This window comes from Callorhinus ursinus, unplaced genomic scaffold, assembly GCF_003265705.2.
Source record: "Callorhinus ursinus isolate GAN/ISIS: 27379988/994484 unplaced genomic scaffold, GSC_fseal_2.0 scaffold92, whole genome shotgun sequence".
NCBI lineage: Eukaryota > Metazoa > Chordata > Mammalia > Carnivora > Otariidae > Callorhinus > Callorhinus ursinus.
Genome location: NW_027397154.1, coordinates 1,028,100 through 1,054,855, shown reverse-complemented (window position 1 = coordinate 1,054,855; position 26,756 = coordinate 1,028,100). Strand labels below are relative to the sequence as shown.

The 26,756-nt window shown below is 46.7% G+C and overlaps 2 protein-coding genes across 6 annotated transcripts in view; one reads left to right on the top strand and one right to left on the bottom strand.

Moving 5' to 3' along the window:
• The window catches only part of ASH1L (ASH1 like histone lysine methyltransferase), a 196,858-nt gene extending 196,708 nt beyond the window's left edge, over positions 1 to 150 (bottom strand). For all 4 annotated transcript variants that reach the window (XM_073888529.1, XM_025858965.2, XM_073888532.1 and 1 more), the window contains exon 1: positions 80 to 150. The gene's annotated coding sequence lies outside the window, so the exon portion shown is untranslated. The remainder of the gene's footprint in view (positions 1 to 79) is intronic.
• A 388-nt stretch (positions 151 to 538) lies between these two features.
• The window catches only part of DAP3 (death associated protein 3), a 32,943-nt gene continuing 6,725 nt past the window's right edge, over positions 539 to 26,756 (top strand). The window contains exons 1-6 of one of the 2 annotated variants that reach the window (XM_073888543.1): positions 539 to 705; positions 18,269 to 18,376; positions 21,721 to 21,843; positions 23,261 to 23,362; positions 25,326 to 25,434; positions 25,559 to 25,651. In XM_073888543.1, the coding sequence (XP_073744644.1) occupies positions 18,335 to 18,376; positions 21,721 to 21,843; positions 23,261 to 23,362; positions 25,326 to 25,434; positions 25,559 to 25,651 (469 nt within the window). In that variant the 5' untranslated portion in view covers positions 539 to 705; positions 18,269 to 18,334. The remainder of the gene's footprint in view (positions 706 to 18,268; positions 18,377 to 21,720; positions 21,844 to 23,260; positions 23,363 to 25,325; positions 25,435 to 25,558; positions 25,652 to 26,756) is intronic. The other variant, XM_073888544.1, reaches the window with a different exon arrangement.

Here is a 26,756-nt window from a genome sequence, read left to right as displayed (position 1 = left end):
CCCGTCGGCGCTCGCTCGCGCGGCCCCCCGCCCCCCCTCGGCCCCTGTCAGGACGGGCGGCGCGGGCCCTCACGCGTACCTTCGGCGGCGCGAGCCCCGGCCTCCGCCTCCTCCTCCGCCGCCGCCTCTTCTTTCCTCCCCCCCTCCCCGCCCCCACGGCCACCAACCGCCGCCACGGCCGCCGCCGCCGCCGCCGCCGCCGCCGCCGCCGCCGCCCCCCCACATGCCCTCCGCCCCTCGCGCGTGCGCCTCCCACAATCCCCCCCGCCGGACCGTTCCATCCCCGCGGCCGCAGGAGCGGGAGGGGGGACGGCCGGCGCCGCGGCGGGGCCGTCGCGAGGGCTGGAGCCACGCGCGGGGCGGGCAGAGGCCCGGGCCGACTCACCTCCCCGGCCGCCGCGCCGCGCCGCCGAGGCTGCCTTCCGCGCTCCGCCGCGGGGCCGCGGTGGGCGCCTCGAGGGCGGCCTGGCTCCCCTCCGCTGGCCGGCGTTTGGAGGCCGCGGCGGCTGCGCGGTGAGCAGCTTCCTGCCGAACGGCCCGAGCTCGCCTGTCTTCTGCGGGAAGCGCGGAGAGCGGCCGGCCGTCGGCGCTGCGTGCTGCTCGCGGCCCTGGAAGCCCCGCCGCGCCGGTCGCCGGGGCAGGAGCGGCGCCGGGGCCGCGCCCCCGAGGGAAGGGTGCAGGATCCGAGCCCCCGCGAGGTAGGGGGTGGGGCCGCGGGCCCGGCGGCCGTCCTGGGGGCTTCCTTCGGGGCTCCGTGGGGCGGACTTGGACCCGCCGGGGAACCCGCGCGCTGGTCGCCTTTCTTCCTTTGTGTTGTAGAGCGCAGCCTGGACTGCTGGGGTTTCCCGCCGCTGCGTCCCGCGCGATGCGTGTGAGCACCTTGACGCCTTGCGCTTGGCTGGGTGATACATCCTCACCCTCACCAGGCGGCTGGAAGGCAGAGGGTAGAGAAACCACGTATTTCTAGTTCAGTGCTGGGCCCGGTCTTCCCGTTCTTGCGTGTCCTTCAGAAAGTTGGTTTTCTTCGTTATTTACCGAAAAAACAAACAAACAAACAAAAAAACCCGAAAAAGTGGACGTAAAAATTAGTTGAGTCCAAATCGGCCTTCAGTGTTGGTGAGATACTACACGCCAAGCAGAGCGCGTTCCCGTTCACGGACCTGGTGCAGGTCAGGTTTGTGGGTGCAGTTGGTCGTGTGTGTCCGGCTCTCCGAACGGTTCACAAAGCCGTGCGAACCGAGACCTGGCAGATTTCTGCAGCTGCTGATGCTGCTTTCTCAACGTTTGGCCCCAACACCTACTTTTTCTTGATGAGGGAGTTCAGGAGAACTATGAACTGTCGGAACCCGAAGTCTGCCTAATCCAGTTTTTAGTTTCATCCAAAGGGTAAGCCAGGATACATTCCCGGAGGGATCTCCTTGGGTTCCCTTTCCTTCACTTCTGTGGACTTGTAGGGATCCAGGAAACAGTTTGAAAATCACTCTGCTAGATTGAGCTCAAAACCCTATTCAAGCTCTAAAGTTCAAGTAGACATACCCCCTTTTCCACATTTCAATGTATGGATCAGGTTTTGTTTGTTTGCTTTGTATTTTTTAAGGTAAAGAGGAAGTCAGCTTTAATGACCTCACTATATGTTTGCTTGTCCTAACCATGTATTAAGTCTCAGCTCTTTTATGGAGCCTGTCTAGGTTTACTTTGATCTTTCTTTCATTGTGTCGTACATGCAAATGTGTTACCCTACCAACGTTTTTAATTTGATGGCAGGCACTAGGTCTAACACTTCTCGTGTATTCTTTTATAACTCTGGTGCGACGTAAGTAGTGGAAATGTTAAAAGAATGTTAGATACTTAAAATCCGAGAAGGGAAAGAGAAACATTTGTGGAATGCCATATCGGTAGAGCGTGTGTTCCTGCTTTAATAACGCTTTGAGGTATATCATCAGCCTGAGGCTCAGAGAAGTCCAGTAACTTTATCTTGAGATTTCACTTTGCCTGGGGTGCCTGGGTGGCTCAGTCCGTTAAGCGTCTGACTTCTGCTCAGGTCATGATCTCAGGGTCCTGGGATTGAGCCCTGCTCAGGAGGGAGTCTGCTTGTCCCTCTGCCCCTCCCCCACTCATGCTTGTGCTCTCTCTCAAATAAAATCTTTAACTGTGCCTGTCCTGAAAATCTTTTTCACGATACCACATTGTTTTCGTAGTAAAAATTTGTTCATCACCAACATAAGTATATATGCTACGAAGAAAAGACAATGGATTCCACTGCACCCGTATACAAAGAAGGGTGCTTACTTATGGTTTCTGCCTTCATCTTGCTTTCATGAATTGTCACCTAAGTATAGACAAGATAGTACCCTGTTCTTTTGTATAAGCTCCAGTGTCTACTAAACTATATTAAGTACTCAGTAAGATGACCTTATTGAATGAATGAAACCTGAGTTACTTGAACCAAGGAAGGTATGGAAGGCAGAATAATGGTCCCCCAAAGATGCCCATGGCCCAGTCCCTGGGTCCTGTGCATATGTTACATGGCAAGAGGGAATTAAGGACGCAGATGGAATTAGGTTTGCTAATCAGCTAACCTTAAAATAGGGAGATTATCCTGGATTATGTGGTAGGCCCACTGTAAGTCCAAGAGTTGTGAAAAGATGGAAGAGGGAGCAGAACAGTCAATGTCTGAGTGCTGCCGCAGGACAAGGGCTTGGCCAGCTGTTGCAGGCGCTGGAGATGAAAGAGCAGCCTCTAAAAACTGCAAAAGTCAAAAAACCAGGTTCTCTACCGGAGCATCCAGCAGAACACAACTGGACATATACCCTTTGATTTTGGACTTCTAAACCACAGAACTCTGAGGTGACAAACTTGTGTTGTTTTATGCTACGAAGTTTGTGGTAATTTGTCACAGCAGCTAGAAACTAATGCAGAAAGGGGAGCCAAGTCATGATTAAGCTCCAGAATACCTGCCTTGGATTGTGGTTTTGTGCTTTAATTCAAGAATTTGTTTTGTTCGGGGCGCCTGGGTGGCTCAGTCGTTAAAGCGGCTGCCTTCCGCTCAGGTCATGATCCCAGGATCCTGGGATCGAACCCCGCCCGCATCGGGCTCCCTGCTCAGCGGGAAGCCTGCTTCCCCTCTCACACTCCCTTTGCTTGTGTTCCCTTTTCTCTCTGTCTCTCTCTCAAATAAATAAATAAAATCTTTTTAAAAATTTTTTTAAAATAAAAATTAAAGAAGAGTTTGTTTTGTTTTTTAGATTTATTTGAGAGAGCACGAGCAGGCGGAAGGGTGGAGGGGAATGAGCAGAGGGAGAGGGACAAGCAGACTCCGCGCTGAGCATGGAGCCAGACACGGGGCTTGATCCCAGGACCCTGAGATCATGACCTGAGCCGAAATGAAGAGTCGACGCTTAACCGACTGTGCCACCCAGGCACCTCTGTGCTTTGATCCGTAAAATGAGGGTATGGTTCAACCGAAAGTTTGCCCCAAGTAAAGTGATCTGCACTCAACCAAGCTGCCTAGATTTCCAGTATTTCCCTGCTGCTCTGCTTCTGGCATCAGTCCCCAAGCTGTAAATGGACAGCTGGGTTCTCTGGTCCTACTGTACAGCAGCAGTCTTAGCTAACTAAGCTGTCTTCAGACTTGGCTACTAGAATAGAAGCAATTAAACATTTATTTCATGGTGCTTCCTTGCTGGGGTGTTGTCTAAATGCAGGATAGATAAGCAGGAAAACCTTTTCACTACAAACTTCAAAATAAGGTTTCAAATGTTAAAAATTTTTAAAGATAAAAGTCAACTAGAATATCATCATGATTGACTTTACATCTGACAAGTTGTGGCTAAATGCTATGTAAGCATTAATAGTCTAAATAATTTTCTTTTAAGAAGGGAAGAACTCTGAAATTTTGGAGGTGGGGGGACCAAGATTTTAAACTATTTCTTCAGGTGATGGATTGCTTATTAGTAAAGTTATCAGTGGACACTCCAGACTGCATGGGTGCAAAGCCTAGGTGTGAAAAGTTAGGTAGAACCTTAGTGGTAGTAACACATTGTAGACTTAAATACTACAGTTACCTCCATTTAGAAATGAGGAAACAGCCACACAAAGTTTAAGTAACTTGCTCAAGGTCACGCAGCTATGAAGTAGGAGAGCCAGGTTTCAAATTTCAACACTTAGATTATACAGTCCATGGTTTTAACCATTCTGCCATACTTGCCACTCTGTTTTCCCTGTCTGTAAATTGGAGATACTACCTACATCATAGGGTTGTTGTAAAAGTAAAATGAGCTAATTCACATAGAGCACTTAGAGCAGTCCCTGACTTACAGAAAGTGTTAGTACTACGTTAGCTATTGCTGTCGTTGGAGCCCTGCATTATTTTCCAACGTGCCTGAGTCCCTGGAAGAAAGGAAACATCAGTGCGGATGCTCCTTACTTCTGCCTTGACCAGCACAGTCCTTTTTTCTCTTTTCTCTTAGTGCTGTCATTGCTCTTCGCTCGGTAAAAGTTCAATTGCCAGGGGAGGGAAATGTCTGGAAAACGCACTAGAGTGCCCTTGTTTTACAACTAGGAAGCTTGGGCGCAGAGAGAAGGAAAAAAAGACTTCTACGAGCTTAAAACAGTGTTGTTTTTTCCTGTAGAAAATGTTATGTGAAACGTACTCATCTGAGAATGCAGAGGGCTTATCAAACAGTCTTGAGGTAGATTTAGATGTGGTGTTGGGGTAAGGACCCACTACTTTTAATTCTCTTCAATCTCTAACAGTTTGATGCAGCAAGGTTTTCTATCCACAGAAGTATAATTCATGCAGAAAATTATGTGTTAGCTTTAAAGGATTTCAGTAAGGGTTTGTTAATTTTGTAAAATTTACTCTTTGCCTAGGTAATATAGCAAAGGGGTTTAGATTCCAAAAGTACAAAAGATACCACCCTCCCTTTTCCTGCCCCCATGGGAACCCATGCCTTCTCCCTGAAAGCAACCAGTATTAACAATTTTTGTATATCCTTCAAAATATGGACCTTTTTACAAATTGTATATATATTTTCCCCCTTCTACATAAGTGATAGCTAACTGTATACATTGTTCTGTGCTTTTAATCCCCTACTTAATACATATTGGAGATTTTTCTTCATTAGTATGCAGAGAGCTCCTAGGGTTGTTTTGTTTCTAAACAGCTGCATGATGTTGCATTGTATGGATATGCTGTTTATCCGCTGGTGACAGATATTTCGGTTCTTTCCATTTTAAGATTAGAAACAGTGTTGTAGTTGAATAATCTAATATACATAGCAATCTCTTCTGTTATGTCACTGTAAAAATGGTTTTGCTTAGGTCCCATAAAAAAAAAAAATCTTTGACATGGACACCTTACTGAAGTTTGGACAGTTATTATTACATAAACAATATTATTAATATTGCTAATTATTGTTAATAACATTACAAATCAAAATCAAAGAAAAAAAGTTACCGGCAACATGAGCACCACCATAGATCAGATTGTTTTTGTATATCTTTTTCTTTTAAGTCTTCACGCATCTCCACTTCACAACACTAATCTAATGCACCATTGGGTTGAGCTCAACAACCTCAACAACCTGAGCTCTAAAGTTGTAGGGTGGTAAGGCTGGGCATGCACGTTCATGTAACATGCCTTCTGTGAAGGCTTCAGAAGCCTCCAATGTTTCACGGGTTCAGTTTGTTGAGGAGGAGAGTAGCAGTAGTACAACCCAGAGCTTGCAGAGCTTTGCACTTATTCAAGTTCGTCATAATCAGTGTGTTTCAAAGAAATGCCTTTACTTCGAGAGCCCAAACCTGGGGAAGTAGATATAATGAGGATTACAGAAAGCAGCATAACAAATCCTGTTTTTTCTAACTAAAATTATGAAAGCAGTGAGATTAGTCTCCATGAACCAAATTTTTCCTTAGGACTCAGGATTTAGAACAATCTTTCTCAACCTCAGCGCTCACTATTGACATTGGAGGCTGGGTAATTTGTTGTGGGAGACTTTTCTGTGCCTGACAGGATGGTCAGCAAAATCCCTGGCCTCCACACACTAGTCGCCAGCACTACTCCCCCAAGTTGTGACAACCAAAAATGCATCCAGACATTACTAAATGTCCCCAGGGGGCAAATTGCCCCAGTTGAGAACCACTGGTTTAGATAAAGAATTGCCGGGGCGCCTGGGTGGCCCAGCCAGTTAAGCGTTTGCCTTAGGCTCGGGTCGTGATCCCAGGGTCCTGGGATCGAGCCCCGTTATCAGGCTCCTTGCTCAGTGGGGAGCTGCTTCTCCCTCTTCTCCCCACTCGTGTTCTCTCTATCTCTGTCTCTCACATAAATAAATAAAATCTTAAAAAGAATTGCTGATCACCAGGACATCAATCTTTCTTCAGTAGAGAAAAAGTCATGGCAGAGTAATACAACCTTTTTGTCTGAATTCCTAGAATGGTAAAAGTCAAAACAATGAGATTACGTATATTGTGTGTTCAGTAAAGTAAGGCATTTGACAGTCTCATTATGGCCTTTTGGGGGAAATACCTCCTGACTGTTTAACTGTTTGAATAACCATACCCAAAGACTCTGTGTTAAGTAGGTTGAAATTCCCTTTACCATTGACATTGGTGCAGGAGTTCTCACTCATAGCTGCATGTTGGAATCAGCTGGGGAACTTTAAAAAATTGCCAATATCATAAGTCTCCCTATGAGAGACTGTGATTTAATTGGTCTGAGATATAGTCTGGGCATCACGCATTTTGATTAATCACAGGCGGACCTCATTTTACTGTGCTTGGCCGTGGGCGCTTCGCTGCTGTTGGGTTTTTACAAACGGGAGGTTTGGGGCAACCCCGCGTCGGCGCCTGTGGTCCGGCAGCAGGTGCTCACTTCCTATCTCTGTCACAGACTGGTGATTCTCACAGTGTCGAAAAAACCATTATTCGATGTTTATGATAATCTGTGCCAAGTGATCGTTGAGGCGCTAGTGTCATTGTTTGGGGGCGCCGCAGGCTGCACCCAGATAAGACGGCCGATTTAACCAATGTGTGTGTGACCACGGCTCCGCCGACGGCCGCTCCCCCGTCTCTCTCCCTCCCCGCAGGCCTCCCTCGTCCCTGAGCCACGGCGGTGTGGACATGAGGCCGGTTAATAACCCTATGACGGCCTCGAAGCGTCGGGTGAAGGGAAGAGTTGCACATGCGGGGCTGGGAGTGAGAGGCGAGCAGGGGTGAAGCTTAGCGAGGAAGGCGTGTCCAGAGCTGACAGCCCGAAAGCCTGGGCCTCTCGCGCCAACGGTCCGCCGAGCTGTGAGCGCACAGGAAAAGTCGTTGGAGGAAATTAAAAGTGCGATTCCAGTGAACACACAGGCCGAGGAGAAAGCGAGCTGGCCTGCTGCTGGCGTGGACAAGGTCGGAGCGGTGCGGACCGAGCGTCCGAGCAGCCAGCACAGCCCCTCCTGCTGAAGTCTAGTCCAGAGCAACGCCCCAACGCTCCTCCTGATTCTGGGAAGGCCGAGCCGGGGTCGGAGCTGCGGGAACGCAGCGTGGAGCCGGCAGGGGCTGGTTTGTGGGGGTGTTGGCAAAGAAACCGTCTCTGTAACACAGAAGCGGCCGGTGAAGCAGCAGGGTCCCCAGAGGATGGAGCTCAGAAATTCCTGAAGGTGGCTACGCGACCAACCAACTTCCCACGTGGACGAGACCGCCTTCTACCGGGAGAGGATGCATCTGGGATGCTCATGGCTGGAGAGCAGGGCTCAGTGTCTGGCTTCCAAGCTGCAGAGAACAGCCTGCCTCTCTCGTTAGGGGCCAGCGCCGCTGAGACTCTAGGTGAAGCCCATGCTCGTTGACCATTCCGAACATCGCAGGGCCCTTCAGGGTGATGCGGACTCTGCTCCGCCTGTGCTCTGGAAATGGCCCAGCCAAGCCTGGATGATGGCTTGTCTGCTTACAACAGGGTTGACTGAATGTCTGAAGTCCACCTTTGAGACCTGCTCGGAAAACAGATCCCTTTCCACAAACTGTTGCTCACTGACAATGCGCCTTTGCAGTTGCGCTGGTCTAAAGTTTTTTTAAAATAGAAACTACTACAAATGGTTACCACTTGCAACTATTTATCTGTGTGGCTCAGTATTTCTAATGTGTGAGCTGAATTTCATTTGTTGCTGAAACGGTGAAGAAACTGCAACTTGGTTTCATAATTTTTGTTTAACTCTAGCAGAGTTAGCATACAGTGTCGGATGTATAGTATAGTGATTCCAAACTTCCATACGTTCCTCAGTGCTCGTCATGGTAAGTGGACCCCTAGTCCCCTTCATCTGTTTCCCCGTGTGCACTCCTCCCCCCTACCTTAGTGACCTGCAGTGTGTTCTCTAGAGTTAAGAGTCTCTTTTTCCTTTGTTCGTTTGTTCTGTTTCTTAAATTCCACATATGAGTGAGATCATATGGTCTTTGTCTTTGATTGACTTATTTCACTTAGCATCATACTCTCTAGATCTATCCATGTCATTGCAAATGGCAACATTTCATCTTTTTGATGGCTGAGTAATATTCCTGTGTGTGTGCACACACTCCTACATTTTTATTCATCTTTCAAGGGACACCTGCGCTGCTTCCATAATATGGCTGCTGTAAGTAATGCAATAAACATAGGGGTGCATGTATCTTTTCGAATAAGTGTTTTCATATTCTTTGGGTAAATATCTAATAGTGGAATTACTGGATCATATGATAATTCTATTTTTAATTTTTTGAGGAGCTGTTTTCCGTAGTGGCTGTGCTAGTTTGCATTCCCAACAGCCATGCTCGAGGGTTCCTTTTTCTCCACGTCCTTGCCGGCACTTGCTGTTTCTTGTGTTTTTGGTTTTAGCCATTCTGGCAGTGTGAGGTCGTACGTCATTGTGGTTTTGATTTGCATTTCCCTGATGCCGAGTGATGCTCAGCATGTTTTTGTGGATCTGTTGGCCATCTGGAGGTCTTCTCTGGAGAAATGTCTGTTCATGTCTTCTGCCTATTTTTAATTGATTGGGTTTTTTTGTTTTGTATGGTTTGGTTTGGTGTTGAGTTGTAGAAGTTCTTTATATATTTTAGATCCTGACCCTTTATAGGATATATTATTTGCAAATATCTTCTCCCACTTAGTAGGTTGTCTTTTAGTTTCGTTGATTGTTTCCTTTGCTGTGCAGAAGCTATTTGTTTTGATGTAGTCCCAACAATTTATTTTTGCTTTTGTTTTTCTTGCCTCAGGAGACAAATCTAGAAAAATGTTGCTATGTCCAATGTCAGAGAAATTACTGCCTGTGCTCTCTTCTAGGATTTTTATGGTTTCAGTTCTCACATTTACGTCTTTAATCCATTTTGAGTTTATTTTTTGTGTATGGTGTGAGGAAATGTTCCGTAATTTCTGGTTTAGAATTTTATTGAAACAACTTCTAGTTCTCATTGGTTAACTTTATAACTAAATGTTAAAAACTGTGTAGTTACAAAAATTTTTATTACATAGAAGACATCTACAAACTGAAAAAAGGTTCAATATTAATAAAATGGATTTTAATAATTACTTTGCTAAGATCAAAATCAACAAATAGCTGCACAGATAAATGACCGAGGCCACCTAGGAAGAACATGGTATAGTGATAAGGATGGAGGCTCTTAAGTCCAACAACCATGTTTGCATGCAAGAGTCTCCATTTTTTAACAGTACAGTGGTTTCCATGTGTCAGAAAAATTGTGATTTTTCTAGCTCCTTAAATAGAGAGGTCAAGTCTGCTTCCCTCCCCCTGCCCCGAAACTGTAATGGGCTGCCTTAGAATGTGACCGACTGCTGGCTCTGAGCCAGGTTTGAAGAGGTCTTTAGTGTTTTAGCTCTCCGGGACCTTTGCCACTGCTATGACAAGTCAGGTCACACTGCCACAGGATGAGAGACAATGTGGAGCAGAGTCAGTCACCCCAGCTAAGGCCAACCTTGCCTAGCCAGCCAACCCTAGATGCATGCGGAAGCCCACCAGAGATAGCCAGACCTGATCCAGAACAAAGAATTAACAAGCCTGGAGCTACGGACTTGTGAGCAATCATAACAAGATATTGTTTGAAGCCACTGAGTTTTGGGGTGGTCTGTTACACAGCGACAGCTGGTACAATGCTTAAAAATGATGCTGTGATGATAAAATGACACAAAGCATGTAATATCTACAGCACATTGCCGGACATATAGTAACCAGGACTAAACTAATCATGGCGGTTTCTGCTATTGCTGTTGTTTTATAATGGCTACATAGCAACATTTTTTTTAAAAGATTTTAATTATTTGAGAGAGAGACACACAGCAAGAGAGGGAACACAAGCAGGGGAAGTGGGAGAGGGAGAAGCAGGCTCCCCGCAGAGCAGGGAGCCCGATGTGGGGCTCGATCCCAGGACCCTGGGATCATGACCTGAGCCCAAGGCAGACGCTTAACGACTGAGCCACCCAGGCGCCCCATACATAGCAACATTTTTTAATAATGGCTTTATTAAGATTCACAAACCATGAAATCAGTATCTTTAAAGTATACAGTTCAGTGGGTTTTTAGTACATTCACAGAGCCATGTAATCACTGTCGCTACCTAATGTTAGAACATCCTGGTCACCCCAAAGAGAAACCCATCAGTGGTCACTCTCCATTCTCCCCTCTCCCAGTCCCTGGCAACCACTAATCTAATTTACTGTCTCAATAGATTTACCTTTGGTGGACATTTCAAATAATTAGAATTATATTACAGGTAATCTTTTCTGATAGCCTTTTTCTTCATGTAAAGATTCACCCATGTTGTAGCATTTATCAGAACTTCATGTATTTTTAGTGCTGGATAGTATTCCACTGTATGGCTACACCAACTCGGTTTATCCATTCATCGGTGATGGACATTTAGATTGTTTCCACGTTTTGGCTCTTAGGAATATTGCTGCTGTGAGCATTTGTGAACAGTTTTTGTGTGCACGTATGTTTTCATTTTCTTGGATATATAACTGGGTGTATAGTAGAATTCCTGGGTCATTTGGAAACTATGTGTTTAATCTTTTGAGGAACTACCAAACTGTTTTCCAAAGTAGCTGTACCAATTTACAGTCCCCCCCAGCAGTGTATGAAGATTCCAGTTTTTCTACATCCCCCAACACTTGTTATTGTCTGTTCTTTTGACTTCAGCTATACTTGGGAGCATGAAGTATATCACATTATGTTTTTGATTTGCATTTTCCTAGTGACTTGTGGCATTGAACATCTTTTCAAGTGCTTATCGGCCATTGTATATCTTATTTGGAGAAATGGCTGTTTAAATCCTTTGCCTGTTTTGAGTTGGTTGTCTTTTTATTGTTGAGTTGTAAAGAATTCTTTATATATTACGTTCTCTTTTAAGAGTCTTACTGTTTTAGCACTTCCATTTAGATCTATGATCTCTTTGAGTTACTTTTTGTGTATGATGTGAGGTAGGGGTCCAATTTAATTTTTTTTTGAGGCAAAGGAAAATGAGGGTTTCAAAAGTGACTATTTGATTGCTGGCTCATGCAGGAAACAAATAGTACTATCATTCTCCAAAAGATAAAATACTTAGGGAGAACCAGGCTTTGATTTTTAGTTTTGTCCTTATTGAATTTTTTTTTTTTTGAAGTATAGTTGACATAGTTACTTTAGTTTCAGGTGTACATTATAATGATTCAACAAGGTTTTTTTGTTTGTTTTTAAGATTTATTTCAGGGAGAGGGAGCACGAGCAGGGGGAGAGGCGGGGAGAGAGGGAGAGAGAATCTCTCTCTAGCAGACTCCATGCTGAGTGTGGAACCTGACAACGGGTTCCATCCCACGACCCTGAGATCATGCCTGAGCTGAAATCATTAGTTGGACGCTTAACTGTCTGAGCCAACCCCAACAAGTTTATACGTTATTCTGTGCTCACCACAAGTGTAGCTACCATCTGTCACCATACAACCTGTCATTGAGTACGTCCCTCTATGCTGTATGTTTTAGTCCTGTGACTTATTTATTCCATAACTGGGAGCCTATATCTCCCGCTCCCCTTTACCTATTTCGCTCATCCCTTGACCCCCTCTCCAGCAATCATCAGTTTGTTTTCTATGGGTTCATTTCTGCTTATTTGTTTGTTTATTCATTTGTTTTGTTTTTAAGATTTCACATATAAGCGAAATCATGATATTTGTGTTTCTCTGACATGTTCAGTTAGCATAATACACTCTAGGTCCATCCATATGGTTGCAGATGACAAGATCTCATCCTTTTTTATGACTAATAGTCCATTACACACACGCGCACACACACCCCCATCTATCACTGGACATGTGGATTGTTTCCTTATCTTAGCCATTGTAAGTAATGCAGCAGTAAACATAGGGGGTCATGTATCTTTTTGAATTAGTGTTTTGAATTAGTGTTTGAATTTGAATTAGTATTCTTTGAGTAAATACCCACTTCAATTTAATTATTTTACCTGTGGATATTCAGTTGTCCCAGCACCATTTGTTGAAAACTTTCTTCTTTCCCCCACTGAATTGTCTTGACACCTGTGTTGAAAATCAACTGATTGTGACATAAGGAATTCTTTCTGAACTCTCAGCTCTACCCCAGTGACTCATGGATGTGGGTCAGACGCATGTAATCTATAGACATATGCTAATAGCATACTGTCTTAATTACTGTAGCTTTGTAGTAAGTTTTGAAATCAGGAAACGGAACCCTCTAACTTTGTTCCTTTTTTTAAGGTTATTTATGCTTTTATAGGTCTGTGGAGTTTCCATATGAATTTTGAGATCAGCTTGACAATTGTCATAAAAAATGTTGCTGGGATTTTGATAACTATTTTTTTTTTTTTAAGAGAACTGATGGGGCACCTGGGTGGCTCAGTTAAGAGTCTGCCTTCAGCTCAGGTCAAGAGCCTTGCATCTTCTCCCTCTCCCACTCCCCCTGCTTGTGTTCCCTCTCTTGCTGTGTGTCTCTGTCTGTCAAATAAATAAATAAAATCTTATAAAAAAGAAAAAAGAGAACTGATGATTTTAATGAACTGCATTCTCAATGAAACAATGATGTGATAGAACGTTTAAAAAGTCACTTTTGGTGTGCCTGGGTGGCTCAGTTGGTTAAGCGTCTCCCTTCGGGTCAGGTCCTGGGATCGAGTCCCGCATCGGGCTCCCTGCTCAGCAGGGGGGTCTGCTTCTCCCTCCCCCTCTGCTCCTCCCCCTGCTTGTGCTCTCTCTCACTCTGTCAAATAAATAAATAAAATCTTTTTAAAAAAATAGTCACTCTTAAAATAGAAAATCTAAAAACGATAGGTCATACCTAAAGAGTACTGATAAGTTATGTGGGGAAGGGACTTGTATTGTGTAATGATTGCTTTAAAAAACTGTAGGCATTTAGCCAGGAAAGGAAAAAACTGAGCACATAACTACCTTCAGTTCATCACGTGGAAAATGGCTTATAAAACCCAAGAGGACTGGGACAGTGAATGGAAGCTGCAGGGAGACATTTCAGCTCAGATTGTGAAAGAATTTTCCAGAAAAGCTGTCTGAAAACCATGTGGCCTGTGTTTGAGTTCCCCCTGACTGGACATGTTCAGGCCCTTGATGATGGACAACATACCATGCGATTTCATTCATGTAACATCCTTGAAATGACAAAATCACAGCAATGGAGAACAGATGAGTGGTTGTCAGGGGTTAAGGAGGGGGAGGGAAGTGGGGGCGACTCGGAAAGGACAACATGAGGGATCCTTGAGATGCTTGAGGTGATGGAAATGTCCTGCACATGAGCTCTGTGGACGTCTGCGTCTGGGCGTGCGGTCGCAGTGCGTCCTGTGACCACCGGGGATGCCCTGGGGAAAGGGCGCGGAGTTTTTCTTTCAACTGCAAGTGGCTCTACAGTGACCTCCAGTACAAGTTAAATTCGAAAAACAAACTGATTTTTGTGATCCCTGAAGTCTTAGTCTTAGCATATAGTCTTTGGGATACCTTTCTAGATTTGGTACGGGCCTTTTCTGATTTCCGTCTCAGTATGCATTTGCGCTTCCTATGTGAGAAGACTTTTATTTTAGAAAGAGGACCCTTTCATCAGAGTAGTGGCCAAACTTCAAATACAGTGGTGAGCAAGTATCCCTTCCAGGTGCCCCTGGCAAATCTTCAGATGGCTTAAAGACTAAGGAAATGACTCGTCTCTGGGATTTGTTTGTTTTATACCCATTTAAAACAAAGCATGGGATCGGAGAGAAGACTCTTCTGTCTTGGAAGAGAAGTGGACAATCTACCTTTGATTTATCTTTGATTTTACCATCAGTCATTTGTTCTGTTGTGGTAAAATATGCAGAACGTGAAATTTACCATAATTTTTAAGTGTGCGGTTCCATGAGGTCACACCCACATTATTGGGCAGCTGTCACCACCGTCCGTCCCCATAATTCTTTTCATCTTGTGCCATCAGGATGTTCTCACAGGAACTCTGTCCCCAAACCTACCTTCCAGTAATAAGCCAGTCTAATCTGTGCTCCTGCAAAGGACGTGGAAAACCTGAAAGGAGAAATTAGTACTGGTGGCTGTGAGCCTTTATCTTGCACTGCCCTGATTTGTATATGCCCTAAAAAGTGGAATCAGCAAATATTCCTCTCTTCTGCTTACATGTGGCCTGTCAAGATTTATTCTGCAAACGGGTATTTTAAAGGACAAGGAAAACATGGTTTAGTCCAGGTTGTTTGATTTGAGATCAAACTTTTAAGATTCCCCACCTAACTCCCTTGTTTTTAAAGTAATTTCCATTTTTTAAATATTTATTGATTTATTTGATAGAGAGCATGCAAGCATGTTCATAAGCAGGAGGGGCAGAGGGACAGGAAGAGACTCTAAAGCAGACATGGGGCTTGATCTCACCACCATGAGATCATGACCTGAGCCAGAACTCAGAGTCAGACGCTCAGCCAGCTATGCCACCCAAGCGCCCCTAAAGTAACTTCTGTTATTTGTGTGTGTGTGTAGCCTTTACCTTTAAAAAGCCACGGGGAAATATTGAAGGATTTTAAGCAAGACTTTAGTGGAAAGAATGGATGGAGAAATTCATGGCTGGAAGCTGGCAGACTAATTGTTTTAATCTGGATACAAGATGGTAGTGTCCTGGGATAGAGAGCTGATCACATTTTCCTGACCAGCATTTCCCATAATATCTAAAACATGGCCAGAATAATGGCCCCAATGACCACAGGCACACCTATGGGAAGAATTGACCTCAGGACCCTGTCATCTGCTTTTTTCTCTCCAGGAGCCATCCCCCCTCTTCAAAAGATACAGCCCACAGCTGTCTGTATTGGAATGCACTGGGAAGACTAGGGAAGCAGGGCTGGGCGGGCCAGAAATTGTTGGAGTCCCATCAGGTCATGAGTAGTTTTGGAGTAGAGAAAGTTGGGGCTGAGTGGAGGGCTCGGGGTTGGAGATGAGCTGATGTGGAGGGTTAGAATTGCCGTTGGCAGTTAGCTGTCGGGGTTGGGGGAGGACAGTGCTGGGGGCAGGGAGCTGAGGTGGTTTAAGTAGGGGAGGACTGAGAAGAGCCGAGATGAAGAAAACTGAACTGGTTGGAGATGGGCATTGGGTGGTTTTGGGCGCCAGGTGATGGTCAGTGTCAGGTGGTATTGGGTACCAGGCGGCGATGGATGTTGGGTGGTGTTGGACACCGGGTGTTTGTGTCATCAGTTGCCAAGACCACTCCCACCATCTGATGGCCTGGGAGGACTTGGAAATGAGCACACAGTCATACTTACGGCTGTGACTTATTACAGGGAGAGGGGACGGTGCCTGGTCAGCAAAGGGCAAGGCACATCGGGCAGAGTGGAGGAAAGCAGGTACAGGCTTCAAGAGTCCTTTCCCACCAGAATCCCACAGGACACAATGACGTCAGCAGCAAATTGTGACAACACGCGTGAAATGGTGCCGGCCCGTGAAACTCAGTTTCCAGGGAGTCTAAGGGCCTGGGGTTGGGCACTGGTCAGGTAGTCATCATTGGCCTGGCGGGTACTGAAATGCCCGACTCTGAGAAGGGAAAGCAGGTGTTCAGCCTAAGCCATGCCGTGTGTGTAAATAGTTCAGGCCCAGTGACCCACTCTTCCCCGTTCTAGGGCTGTTGGGAACTCTCCGGAAGTCCAGGTGCCCAGACAGCTGCTCCGAGAGCCGCAGGCGAGCAGCGGGCGAGCAGGCCTTGCCGAGGACAGCAGTCCCCTGCCTGCCCTTCAGCTCTGCGGTCCTGGCTGGCGGCCGGTGGTGCTGGCGGGCTGAGTGGGACAGCAGTGGAGAAGGTGCAGGGCAGAGTTAAGGAGAGCAGATAGCGTGCAGGGAACACAGGGGACCGCCCCCTGCCTGTGGGCTATTAAGACTTGATCCCCGGGCCTGGGCCTGTGCTCACAGCCACCTCCTTAACTCCACTAGCATCCAGGAGAAAGAGAGAGTATTTTGCAACAGTGGAGTTCCAAGGATTCAAAGACCAAGAGAATTTGGGTTAAAATGAAGTAACTTTAGTTTTTTCAAAGACTTTATGCTAACATGTATTGTCTTCAAGAAATAAATAGCTGCTCAGCATTTCTCAAATTTCTCAGCCATAGAGCAGTGGTGCATTTTATGCCCAGTTAGCCCTCCCCCCACCTCATGCTGGGGACTGCTGCTGGTGGCCGGGGGTCCTCCCACACAGCACAGCAGCCCTGGAATGCCACAGGGGGGACGGGGCAGGTCAGGCTGGGTGACCGCTGCGTGTTCCGTGGAAGCACATGCCTTGAATGCCTGAATTAAGGAATGCATTGGCATCTTCATTGAGGAGTAGACTTGGAAACTAGACGGAGGTGGAATTCAAAGCACTTTGTGTCTTCTCTTGACCACTGGTAAGAGCCCTGGGTCAGAGGCCGTCGCAGCCTTGTTCACCCACTTACTCACAGGGCCCGGCGCCGCGTGTGCTCAGTAACAGCCGAGTAAGCGCTGCTGCCGGCCAAAGACCTGGGGTGGAGGAGAGCTGAGAACGATGGGCCACAATGAAGCAGTAATTACCTGGAGATTAGATTAGGCGTGTTACCGCCACTGAGTACTGAGAGTTGTACTCAAGTATTTTAAACATCTTTTAGCTCTCAAGAGATTAGGGTTGGTTTTTTTTTTAATTTTTTTTTTTTAGATTTTATTTATTTATTTGAGACACGGAGATAGGGGGAGAGAGCGCATGAGCAGGGGGAGAGGCAGAGGCAGAGGGAGAAGGAGGCTCTCCGCGGAGCAGGGAGGCCGACGTGGGGGCTCGATCCCAGGACCCCGGGGTCATGACCTGAGCCGAAGGCAGACGCTTGACCGTCTGAGCCACCCAGGCGCCCCGAAATTAAGGTGTTTTTTATGAAATATTTTCAACATACAAATGAATATGTACAACACACATAATATAAAATTAGTAAACTAAAACTCCTGTACCCATTACCCAGCGTTAAAAATAGCGCATTCCCAGCCTCGCTGCGTGCCCTGGCCCACCTCCTCCCGAGAGGAAGCCCCACTCTCCACGTGCTATCCTTCTGCTTTTCTCTTTCGGTTTTATTACACGTATGTCTATCCCCCAGTGAATGAATTAGGTTTTACACTTCTGGATTTTACACAAATTATGTTGTATACAATAGTTCTCACACAGTATTAGTCATCGAGATTCATCAATGTCCTGCATGTAACTGCAGTCAATTCTTTTATTTGCCGTGTGGTGTTTCATTGTATGACCGTATCTGTTTACCCACTCCTCTGTCAGTGGGTACTTGGGCTTTTTACAGTTTTTGATTAGTCATACTCTACAGTCAACAGTGTTATACATATTTTTCCCAGCGCACATGTGTTTTTCTGGAATCAATACCAAGGAGTAGAATACATGGGTCATAGACCTGTACATTTTCAACTTTGCAAGATAATGCCAGATGTGTTTTCCAAGGTGATTGTACCCCCACCCCCCGGACAGTGCCCTCCCGACAGTGCCCCCCAATCATGGCCCCCCCTCTGTCCCCCGGACAGGTCCCCCCCCGCCGTGCCCCCCCCCATGCTGCATGGCCTCCGGCACATTTCCTGTTGTCTTTCTCATTTTTTCCAACACCGAGGCTGAATGGTGTCTCACCAGTTCCCTGACGTGTAATGAGGATGAAAATCTTTTCATGGGTTTACTAGCCATTTGTTTCCTGTCCTATGAAATGTCTTACTTGGGTTTTCTGCTCTTTTGTTTTTTGTTTCGGTCAATTTATAGGCTTTCTGTTTGTACTCTAGATAGGAGTCCATCGTGCCAATCCATTGCCTGGTTGCGGCTTGCCTCTTCACTTGGCTTGAGATCATAGCCACGATGCTGAAAAGGATGACAAGGCTTGTCTCCGGGGCCCAGCAGGTGAGTCCTGGCTGACCTCACAGCTTTGTGCAGACTGTCTTTAGGTAGAATTCTTGTTTCTAGATGATTCACTGTATCCAGAATAGTGTGCTCTGGAGAACCTCTGCTGCCAAGTGCTTTTAATTTCATTTTACTTGAGAGGACACCACAGCTCCATCCCTCTGTGAGTGACAGCCCTCAGTACAATAATGGGGCTTGGGGATGTACCCTCATTGGAAATTAACATTTAAAAAAGAAATAGCTAGGGACGTCTGGGTGGCTCAGTTGGTTAAGTGACTGCCTTCAGCTCAGGTCATGATCCTGGAGTCGCAGGATCGAGCCCCACATCGGGCTCCCTGCTCAGCGGGGAGTCTGCTTCTACTTGTCCCTCTGACCCTCCCCCCTCTCAGGCTCTCTTTCTCTCAAATAAATAAATAAAGGGGCACCTGGGTGGCTCAGTCGTTAGCGTCTGCCTTCGGCTCAGGTCATGATCCCAGGGTCCTGGGATCGAGCCCTGTGTCAGACTCCTTGCTCAGCAGAGAGCCTGCTTCTCCCTCTCCCACTCCCCCTGCTTGTGTTCCCTGTCTCGCTGTGTCTCTCTCTGTCAAATAAATAAATAAAATCTTTTAAAAAATAAAATAAAATCTTTAAAAAATAAAAAAGAAATAGCTAAATAAGCTTGATTGCAGTTATCTTTATTAACCTTTATTATTATCTAATTGGATTAATGGTTATCCTCCCTTAATGAACTATTTAAAAGAAAAAGAAGTGGCTTCTTTAGACTTTTAGCATTTGATAGTTGAATAAAATAGTAAAATCATGTATAAAAAGGACCTTGTGTTGCTTTACTTCATTCATTGAGCAGCTATTTTCTCAGTACCTTCCATGGGACAGGTACTCCAGATTCTAAGATGACTCATTTCACATTAATGGTTATGATTTGTTGGGCTTTATTAGGTGCCAGGCACATCGCGAAGTGCTTTATCTCTTTAAATCTTCATGTCCAGCCCAGCAGGTAGGAAATACCTTTGTTTCACAGGTACAGAAACTGAGGATTAGCAAGGCTAAGTAAATTGCCTGCAGGAACATTCTATGAGGTTTGTGGAGCCCAGGCTGTCTCACTGCAAAGCCTGTGGCCCTGAGCGCTGTGCTTTGTACCCTTTTGTGGTCCTTGTTGTCCAGGACGTCAGAAGCCAGTAGCAGAGTCCGTGCTGTCACAGCCGCGGGTACCCTGGGCTCACAGGGCCTGCAGGGAGCACCCCCAGACTCGGTCCCGAAAGGCGAGAGCCCCGGCAGTACTCGTCACGTTCATCTCACCCTTTTGGGACGGATTAGACTGCCTAGAGGAAGACCCCTTCCTCCCGTAGGACGCTCCCTCTTTTTCCCAGGGGTTCATGATAAAACTTGTAAGGTAAAATAACCCATGGTTAAGAAATAAAATGAAAAAGCAAGGATCAACAGAGGGATAGACTGGGGCCTCAACTATTTCCATTAAAAGGCTAAAATCTGTTCTTAATGGCAGACGGGAACGAACTGAGTCCAAACTGCAGCGAGGAGTCAGTGGGAAGAATTTTGTGCTTTTTGTAGATTGATTTAAAGTAACCTTGATGGGGTCATGACTGCTGTTCTTTCGCGAACTGCCCAGTCTTCATTCCGGAGCTGTGCAGGGCCGATGGTACACATGGTTGTTTTCCCCGGAAACACGAGACTCTCTGGGTGGTGCCGTATATAACATTGTAAGAAGTAAGGAATCCATTTTGCTAGGTCTTAATTTGCTGCAAAAAGCATTTAACTAAAAACAAAACAAAACAAAAAAAACAGGATTTGTGTAGAAATACCACCACCTTGTGGCCCTTGAATATCTTTAATTTTTTATCTGCTGCTTTTTTTTGTAAAGACCTGATGCTTTGTCTCTGGTAGAATGGAGCAAACAGAGCAGCTCTGGGGCATTGCGTTCAGACTCCTGCGCTGACGCCCCAGACCCCGGGCTCTCATGGACTCTTCATCTTTCCTAGTCCAAAAGATTTGTCCGCCCTAATAGAATGTTTAAGCCCAGCTAATCAGAAAGCGTGGCTGAAGGGCACCAGGCTGGCTCATTCGGGAGAGTGTGCGACTCTTGATCTCGGGGTCGTGGGTTATAGACCCACATTGGGTTGTAAGGATGACTTCAAATAGATAAATAATATAAAAAGAAAAAGCATGGCTGATTCCCAGCTACCGTCAAGGTAGGTCTCAGAGACTCGGCATGAGAATCAAGGCCATGGTGCTGACTTCACCTGCCTTTCTAGTTCTTTGTAGACTCTGTTTCCCAGCCATACAGTGCTGCCATCTTCTCCTTTCTTCATGAGGCCTCTATCCTTCAGCTCAGTTTTGGGGGGGGCGGTTCTCCAGGTAGCGTTTTCTCAGCCTTGTCTCCTGAAATCCTACACCCCGACCACTCAGTTCCGGGTTCCGGTGTGCAGCTTAGTGAGCTGCCAGTCGAGCAGTTTCTCTCACTTAGCCGGAGGCTTCCTCATTCGCCGTCCTTAATCAGAGTCTTATTCCAGGGCACAGCCAGCAAGAAAAGGGTTGCGGGCATGTCATGATTTCTGTCAAATATCTGCACGGGCCCCCTGAGGACAGAGGTGGCTGTGATGGCCGTCTGGCTGCTGTCCACGGCCGTGGGCCGGAGTGCAGGAGGACGCGGCCCGCTCCAGGCTACCGGTGGCCGTGCCTGGCCCCTGAACCTTCTCTAGCAGATGGCTTTGCTTCCGCGTGGGACAGAGCTCGGCCAGAGCCAGGCAGGCTGCAGCAGATTCAGAGGATGGACAATGTGATTGGACGTAGAGAATTGTAAAAATAAGGGTTCCTTGGACATAACACTAAACTGTGTATTAGTGACAGTTTCCCTGTTGTAGATGGGGCTTAAAACCTCAGTTTTGTAGCAGGCATAAAAAGCCTGCTAATTGCAGGGGCGCCTGGGTGGCTCAGTTGTTAAGCGTCTGCCTTCGGCTCAGGTCGTGATCCCAGGGTCCTGGAATCAAGTTCCACATCAGGCTGCCTGCTCAGCGGGGAACCTGCTTCTGCCCTTCCCCTCTGCTCATCATGCTCTCTGTCAAATAAATAAATAAATCTTTATTTTTTTAAAACATTTTATTTATTTGAGAGAGAGCACAAGCAGGGAGGAGGGACAGAGAGAGGGGGAGAAACAGAATCCCCACCGAGCAGGGAACCCCATGCAGGGCTTGACCCCAGGACCCTAAGATCATGACCTGAGCCAAAGGCAGATGCTCAACCAGCTGAGCCACCCAGGCATCCCTAAATAAATCTTTAAAAAAAAAAAAAAGCCTGCTAATTCCAAAACATGAAAATGATTTCTTTTATAGTTGGACCCTGGACGTTTTTGGCATGGGGAGCCCCAGGCCCCCCAAAGCCTTGCTGCTCACCTGGATAACCAGGTTCCAGATGAGAGCCCCAGAGCCACTTCCTGCACCAGTGAGGCTGACCCGGTGAGTTGCTAGTATGTATGTAGATATTTTTGTAGGTCTTATAATTTGTGTTGCTGTCATTTTACATATCAGGAAAACTGAAACCCAGAGAAGTGAAGCAGATCTGCCTGTAGTCAGACATTGCACCCAAGACAGCGTTCTGGAGTCCACATCAGCCTCCTCCCTGTCCGAGGCTGTGGGAACAAAAACCTCAGACAGGCCAGTCCACACCGGATTTAACCCCTGCCACTGAAGGCCACTCGTGCCCAGGACTTCGTTGGGCACAAAGCGGGTCAATTCCTTAGAAGTTACGTGTGGTAGTTATTGATCTTACTGTAGGGTGGGTTGGCAGACTTTTCTCCTTACAGACCAGATAGTCAGTATTTTAGGTTTAGGAGCCAAAATGGTCTCTGTCACAGCTACTTAGCTCTACCATAAACAAGTGGGTGGGGCTTCACAAAACAGTAATTACTACATAAATAATTATAAGTAAAATAAGTAAATATATAAGACAAATAAAAGCTTATTTACAAAAATGGCTAGCCAGCTGTTGTCAACCAGCCCTTAAAGAAATCAACTTGCCCAGGATCGCGTGGCTGGGCAGCTAGAGAACCCAGTTCTCCCGTTGGCCAGTCTGGTGCTATTTCCCACCTTTCTAGGTGGGTTTCCTAGTGTGTGGAGGGGAACAAACCTGATTTGGTGAGAACAGCATTGAAAGTGAGGTTTGTCAGCAGAAGCCAGGGTTCTGGTAGCATCCAGTGTTGCATTTGCTCCTTCCCCAGCATGGTGGTGGCCTCTCCTCCGTGACAGTAGTCGTGTGGTCTGGGCATAAACGTGAAGGGAGCCAGTCACCTCCCTCTCCCTTCTTGCACCTGCCCTGCCTTCACCTGCACTGTGCACGCCGAAGGGAGGCCGGAACTCAGTGCCCAGGACACCAGCTCCGGAGGGAGTTGGGGGGGGGGGGGTCGTGATGTCTCTGGCACTCACCTACTTTCAGAAGCATAAACTAAATTGAATGAGAGAAGTCACTGAAGTGTCTTTCAGCTTTCCTTGAAATCCTAGTCCGTTTTTGGCCAGTTCCTCTGGGGTTTCTATGGAAACAGTGGTGTGCAGATGATCTTGTCACATGACCGGAGCATCTCCATACACAGCGCAGAAGAATCCAGATGGCAGGAATTGTCTCTGTTACCTCCACATGCAGGTTTACGTTGCCGAGCAACTGGCTTCGTCGTGGAGCCAACAGCCGCTTTATAGACACACTGTGGATTTGAGGACAACCACCAGCATTTTTTGTCTAAGATAAGAAATGAAAGACATCTTTTCCAGCCCTGAGAGATTCCAGTCAGTCCTTAATACGGTCTCGCAGGCCCTTTCCACTTTTGTAAAGTGCCTGTCCCTTTGTGGCCCTCTTGTAGCTGTCGGTGTCTTTGTTTCCCAGGCCAGGCACGGGGAGCAGCACGAGGGCCGGCACTACCGCATCCCCCTGCAGGACCTCGGGACGGTCTTCCCCCACGGCCTGCCTCCTCGCTTCGGCATGCAGGTGCTCCAGACCGGGCGGGGTCCCAGGGAGCTCGGGACATGCGCTGTTGCGGGCAGAGGGTGGGATTAAATGAGTACGAAGCTATAACATGAAATTTGAATCTAAAACAGACAAATTTGGCTGTTGATTATCTTTTGTAAATAGTGCTGTTCCTGTAATTACTTTAAGTCAGTGTGTATTTGTGGCTCACCATTGAAGGCAGGCAAAATATTCTTAGATAAATAGTATCCTGCTGTTTTCCTTGTTACCTACCTGACAGATTTCTAGAAACTTTGGCATTCAAATAATTATTTATAATGAATTTAATATTTGCCTTAGTAAAATACCATGAAAACAATTAGCATGCTGTAGAAAAAACAAAATCATGATCTATTCCTGAGCCAAATAGAAGTGATATTTGGATTTAGATGCATTATTGTTCTTCATTCTCATGGATTTTCAGAAAATGTAGTTTTGTGGCTATAACTTCAACCCAAACCTCTAATCTTGGGTCGCTTTATAGCCGTTGAAAGAATTCAGGATCAACTGCAAGCATGGTTGTTGGCATAATTGGTTCTCTTGACTCACTCCCGCTGGATTCCTGTCGGCCTCAAAGATGGTTCCTTCTCGCTGAAGTAGCAGGCTGGGCCGTGCAGGTGGTTTTTAGCTTCAGAGCCAGAGGATCGCACCCCTTCCATGTCCTTTATTTCAAGAGATTAGATGAGACACCAGCAAGGGAGCTAATTCTAGACATGGATAGCCTTGTCATCAAAACTGTTAAACTGGGGTGGGGGGTACTTAAATTTGGAAATAGGATGCAACCAGAAGAAGTCACTTGTAATGGTGCTTAGACCACTGGCGTCTGCAGCGCAGCTTCTAGCTGCTGCACTGTAACCATCTCCAGTTGCTTTCAGACTGGCCTGGCCACCAGGGCTTTGGAGGGTATTACTCATACATTCTTTCCATTTACATGAAGGCCAACTCCCTCCCCATTGTTTGTGTATTTTAGCACTGTCATATTGCCTAATATGGCATTTCGGTTTTAATATCTGTATCATGTTTTCGAAGGTTTCACTTTCCATTAAGTTTGAACTTGCCTGTCAAGTCCTCCAATCCAGTTGTGCGGTTAGGATTTCTGTAAAAATTCCAACACCATCGGGGCGCCTGGCTGGCTCAGTCAGTTGAGACTGAAACTCTTGGTTTCGGCTCAGGTCATGATCTCAGGGTCGTGGGATCGAGCCCCAGTTCGGGCTCTGTGCTCAGCAGGGAGTCCGCATGGGTTCCCCCCCACCCCCCCTTTGTGCTTGTGCACTCTGTCAAATAAATCGTTAAAAAAGAAAATACCAACACTATTTTAATCCTTATCTACTTGTGAATAGTACTTGTTAAGTATTTGTTCTTATTAAAAGACATCATTAAATCCTTTATCTGCAAATTACTGTCACACATATCAGTGCTTCCCAGATTTTTCCATCAAAGTATTCCTGGTGACAAAAAGGGATTGAACCTTGTGTGTCAGTTCTCTGGCGTCCTGTGTGGCCCCCGGGCTGTGGGCCCCCCAGTCACACCTGCTCCTGAGCTGCCATATATGTGTTTCTAGAGAAAAGTCCAGATACCTAGAAGAATGAGCTAAAAATAGATTTAAAAGAATTAACATTTATTCAGTATTTACTATGTATCAGATACTCAGTTAAACATTTTACATTCTTTTAAGATGGTAATCCTAAATGGATTATTAGCTATGTGACAAGATGGCTGTCGCTTATTTGTAGATTTCAGTTTACTGATGTGATATATCTCGGCTTCATTAACAGAAATCATCAGAAGGTGCCTATTGTGTTACTTGGTGTTCTAGCTGAATTCTGTGGATAGATTTCCCAGTTCAGTACTAGCCCAGCCTCTCAGCGCGCAGTTGGGCGCTCTGGTCGCCGTATTAGGCTCAGTGCCCCACGCCCCACCCCGCCTTCCTTCCTTATTTTGTCAGGTGAGGACATTCAACGAAGCTTGCCTGATGGTGAGGAAGCCAGCCCTAGAGCTTCTGCGTTACCTGAAAAACACCAACTTTGCTCACCCAGCCGTGCGGTATGTTCTCTGTATCCTTTGCTGCCTGCCGGAGCCGTCCTGACCACTGAGGGGAAAGAGGAGGGGGGACAGGGCCATTTGCTGATAGGCCAGGGGTCCCTTTGGTGATGTTTTCTTTAACCATAGGTGCTTTGGATGGGGAGACGGGGACAGGCAAAACCCTCAGTCTTTGCCATGTTATTCATTTCTGTGCAAAACAGGACTGGCTGATTCTGCACATTCCGGATGGTAAGAAAGCCCTCTCCTCACTGTTGCAGCCTGGGCATCGGGCTGCAGCCCGGGAATGGCCGGGCGGAGCTCGCCCATCCTGACTTCACAGTAGTCACAAGCCGGCTGCCTGTGATGTCAGCAAGCGCAACAAGAGAAGTGCAGCGGAACGCTTCCGAGAGCCTTTTGATAATAAGATTGAAGGACTTGGGAGGCGCCAGGTGGCTCTGGCGCTTGAGCGGCTGACTCTTGGTTTTGGCTCCGGTCGTGATCTCAGGGTCGTGGGGTTGAGCCGCTTGTTGGGCTCCGCACTCAGCCAGGGCTCTGCTTGAGATGCGCTCTGTCCCTCTCTCCCACACTTGCACCTGCTTGTGTGCTCGCGTGCTCGCTCTCTCATATAAACCTTTAAAAAAAAAAAAAAGTGTTTTGGCCCAGCAGTCCTCACTTGGATGAAACCCCCAGAGCTTGAACTCCCACCTTAGAGGTTAGCACAGGCTTTACTGTCATCGATCAGCAGTTTTGAGCCCCTAGGGGGCCTCTGACGTGGTGCTGTTTATCAGCATTCTAGACTTGTCAGTGTGGATCTTACACACGTAAAGCCTTATGCTGCACATGTAGCCCTCCCCGTTGTGTTCAGCGTCATGGGCATCCACCTTTTCTGACTCTCTTTAAAAACTGCCAGGAAGGGGCGCCTGGATGACTCAGTCGTTAAGTGTCTGCCTTTCGCTCAGGTCATGATCTCAGGATCTTGGCATCGAGCCCCACGTTGGTCTCCCTGCTCAGCAGGGAGCCTGCTTCTTCCTCTCCCTCTGCCCCTGGTCGCACTCTCTCTCTCTCTCTCACACAAATAAAATCCTTTAAAAAATTAAAAATAAAAACTGCAAGAAAGCTAAAGTGACCTTCAACCCATGTGGTATGTCTTGGATACGGATCGTAACCATGGTGTGTAACCTCAGATGGACCAGACAGACACATAAACCTCTGAAGCAAGAAGGCTTTAAGAAATACATAGTTGCGGGGCGCCTGGGTGGCTCAGTCGTTAAGCGTCTGCCTTTGGCTCAGGTCATGATCCCAGGGTCCTGGGATCGAGCCCCGCGTCGGGCTCCCTGCTCAGCGGGGAGCCTGC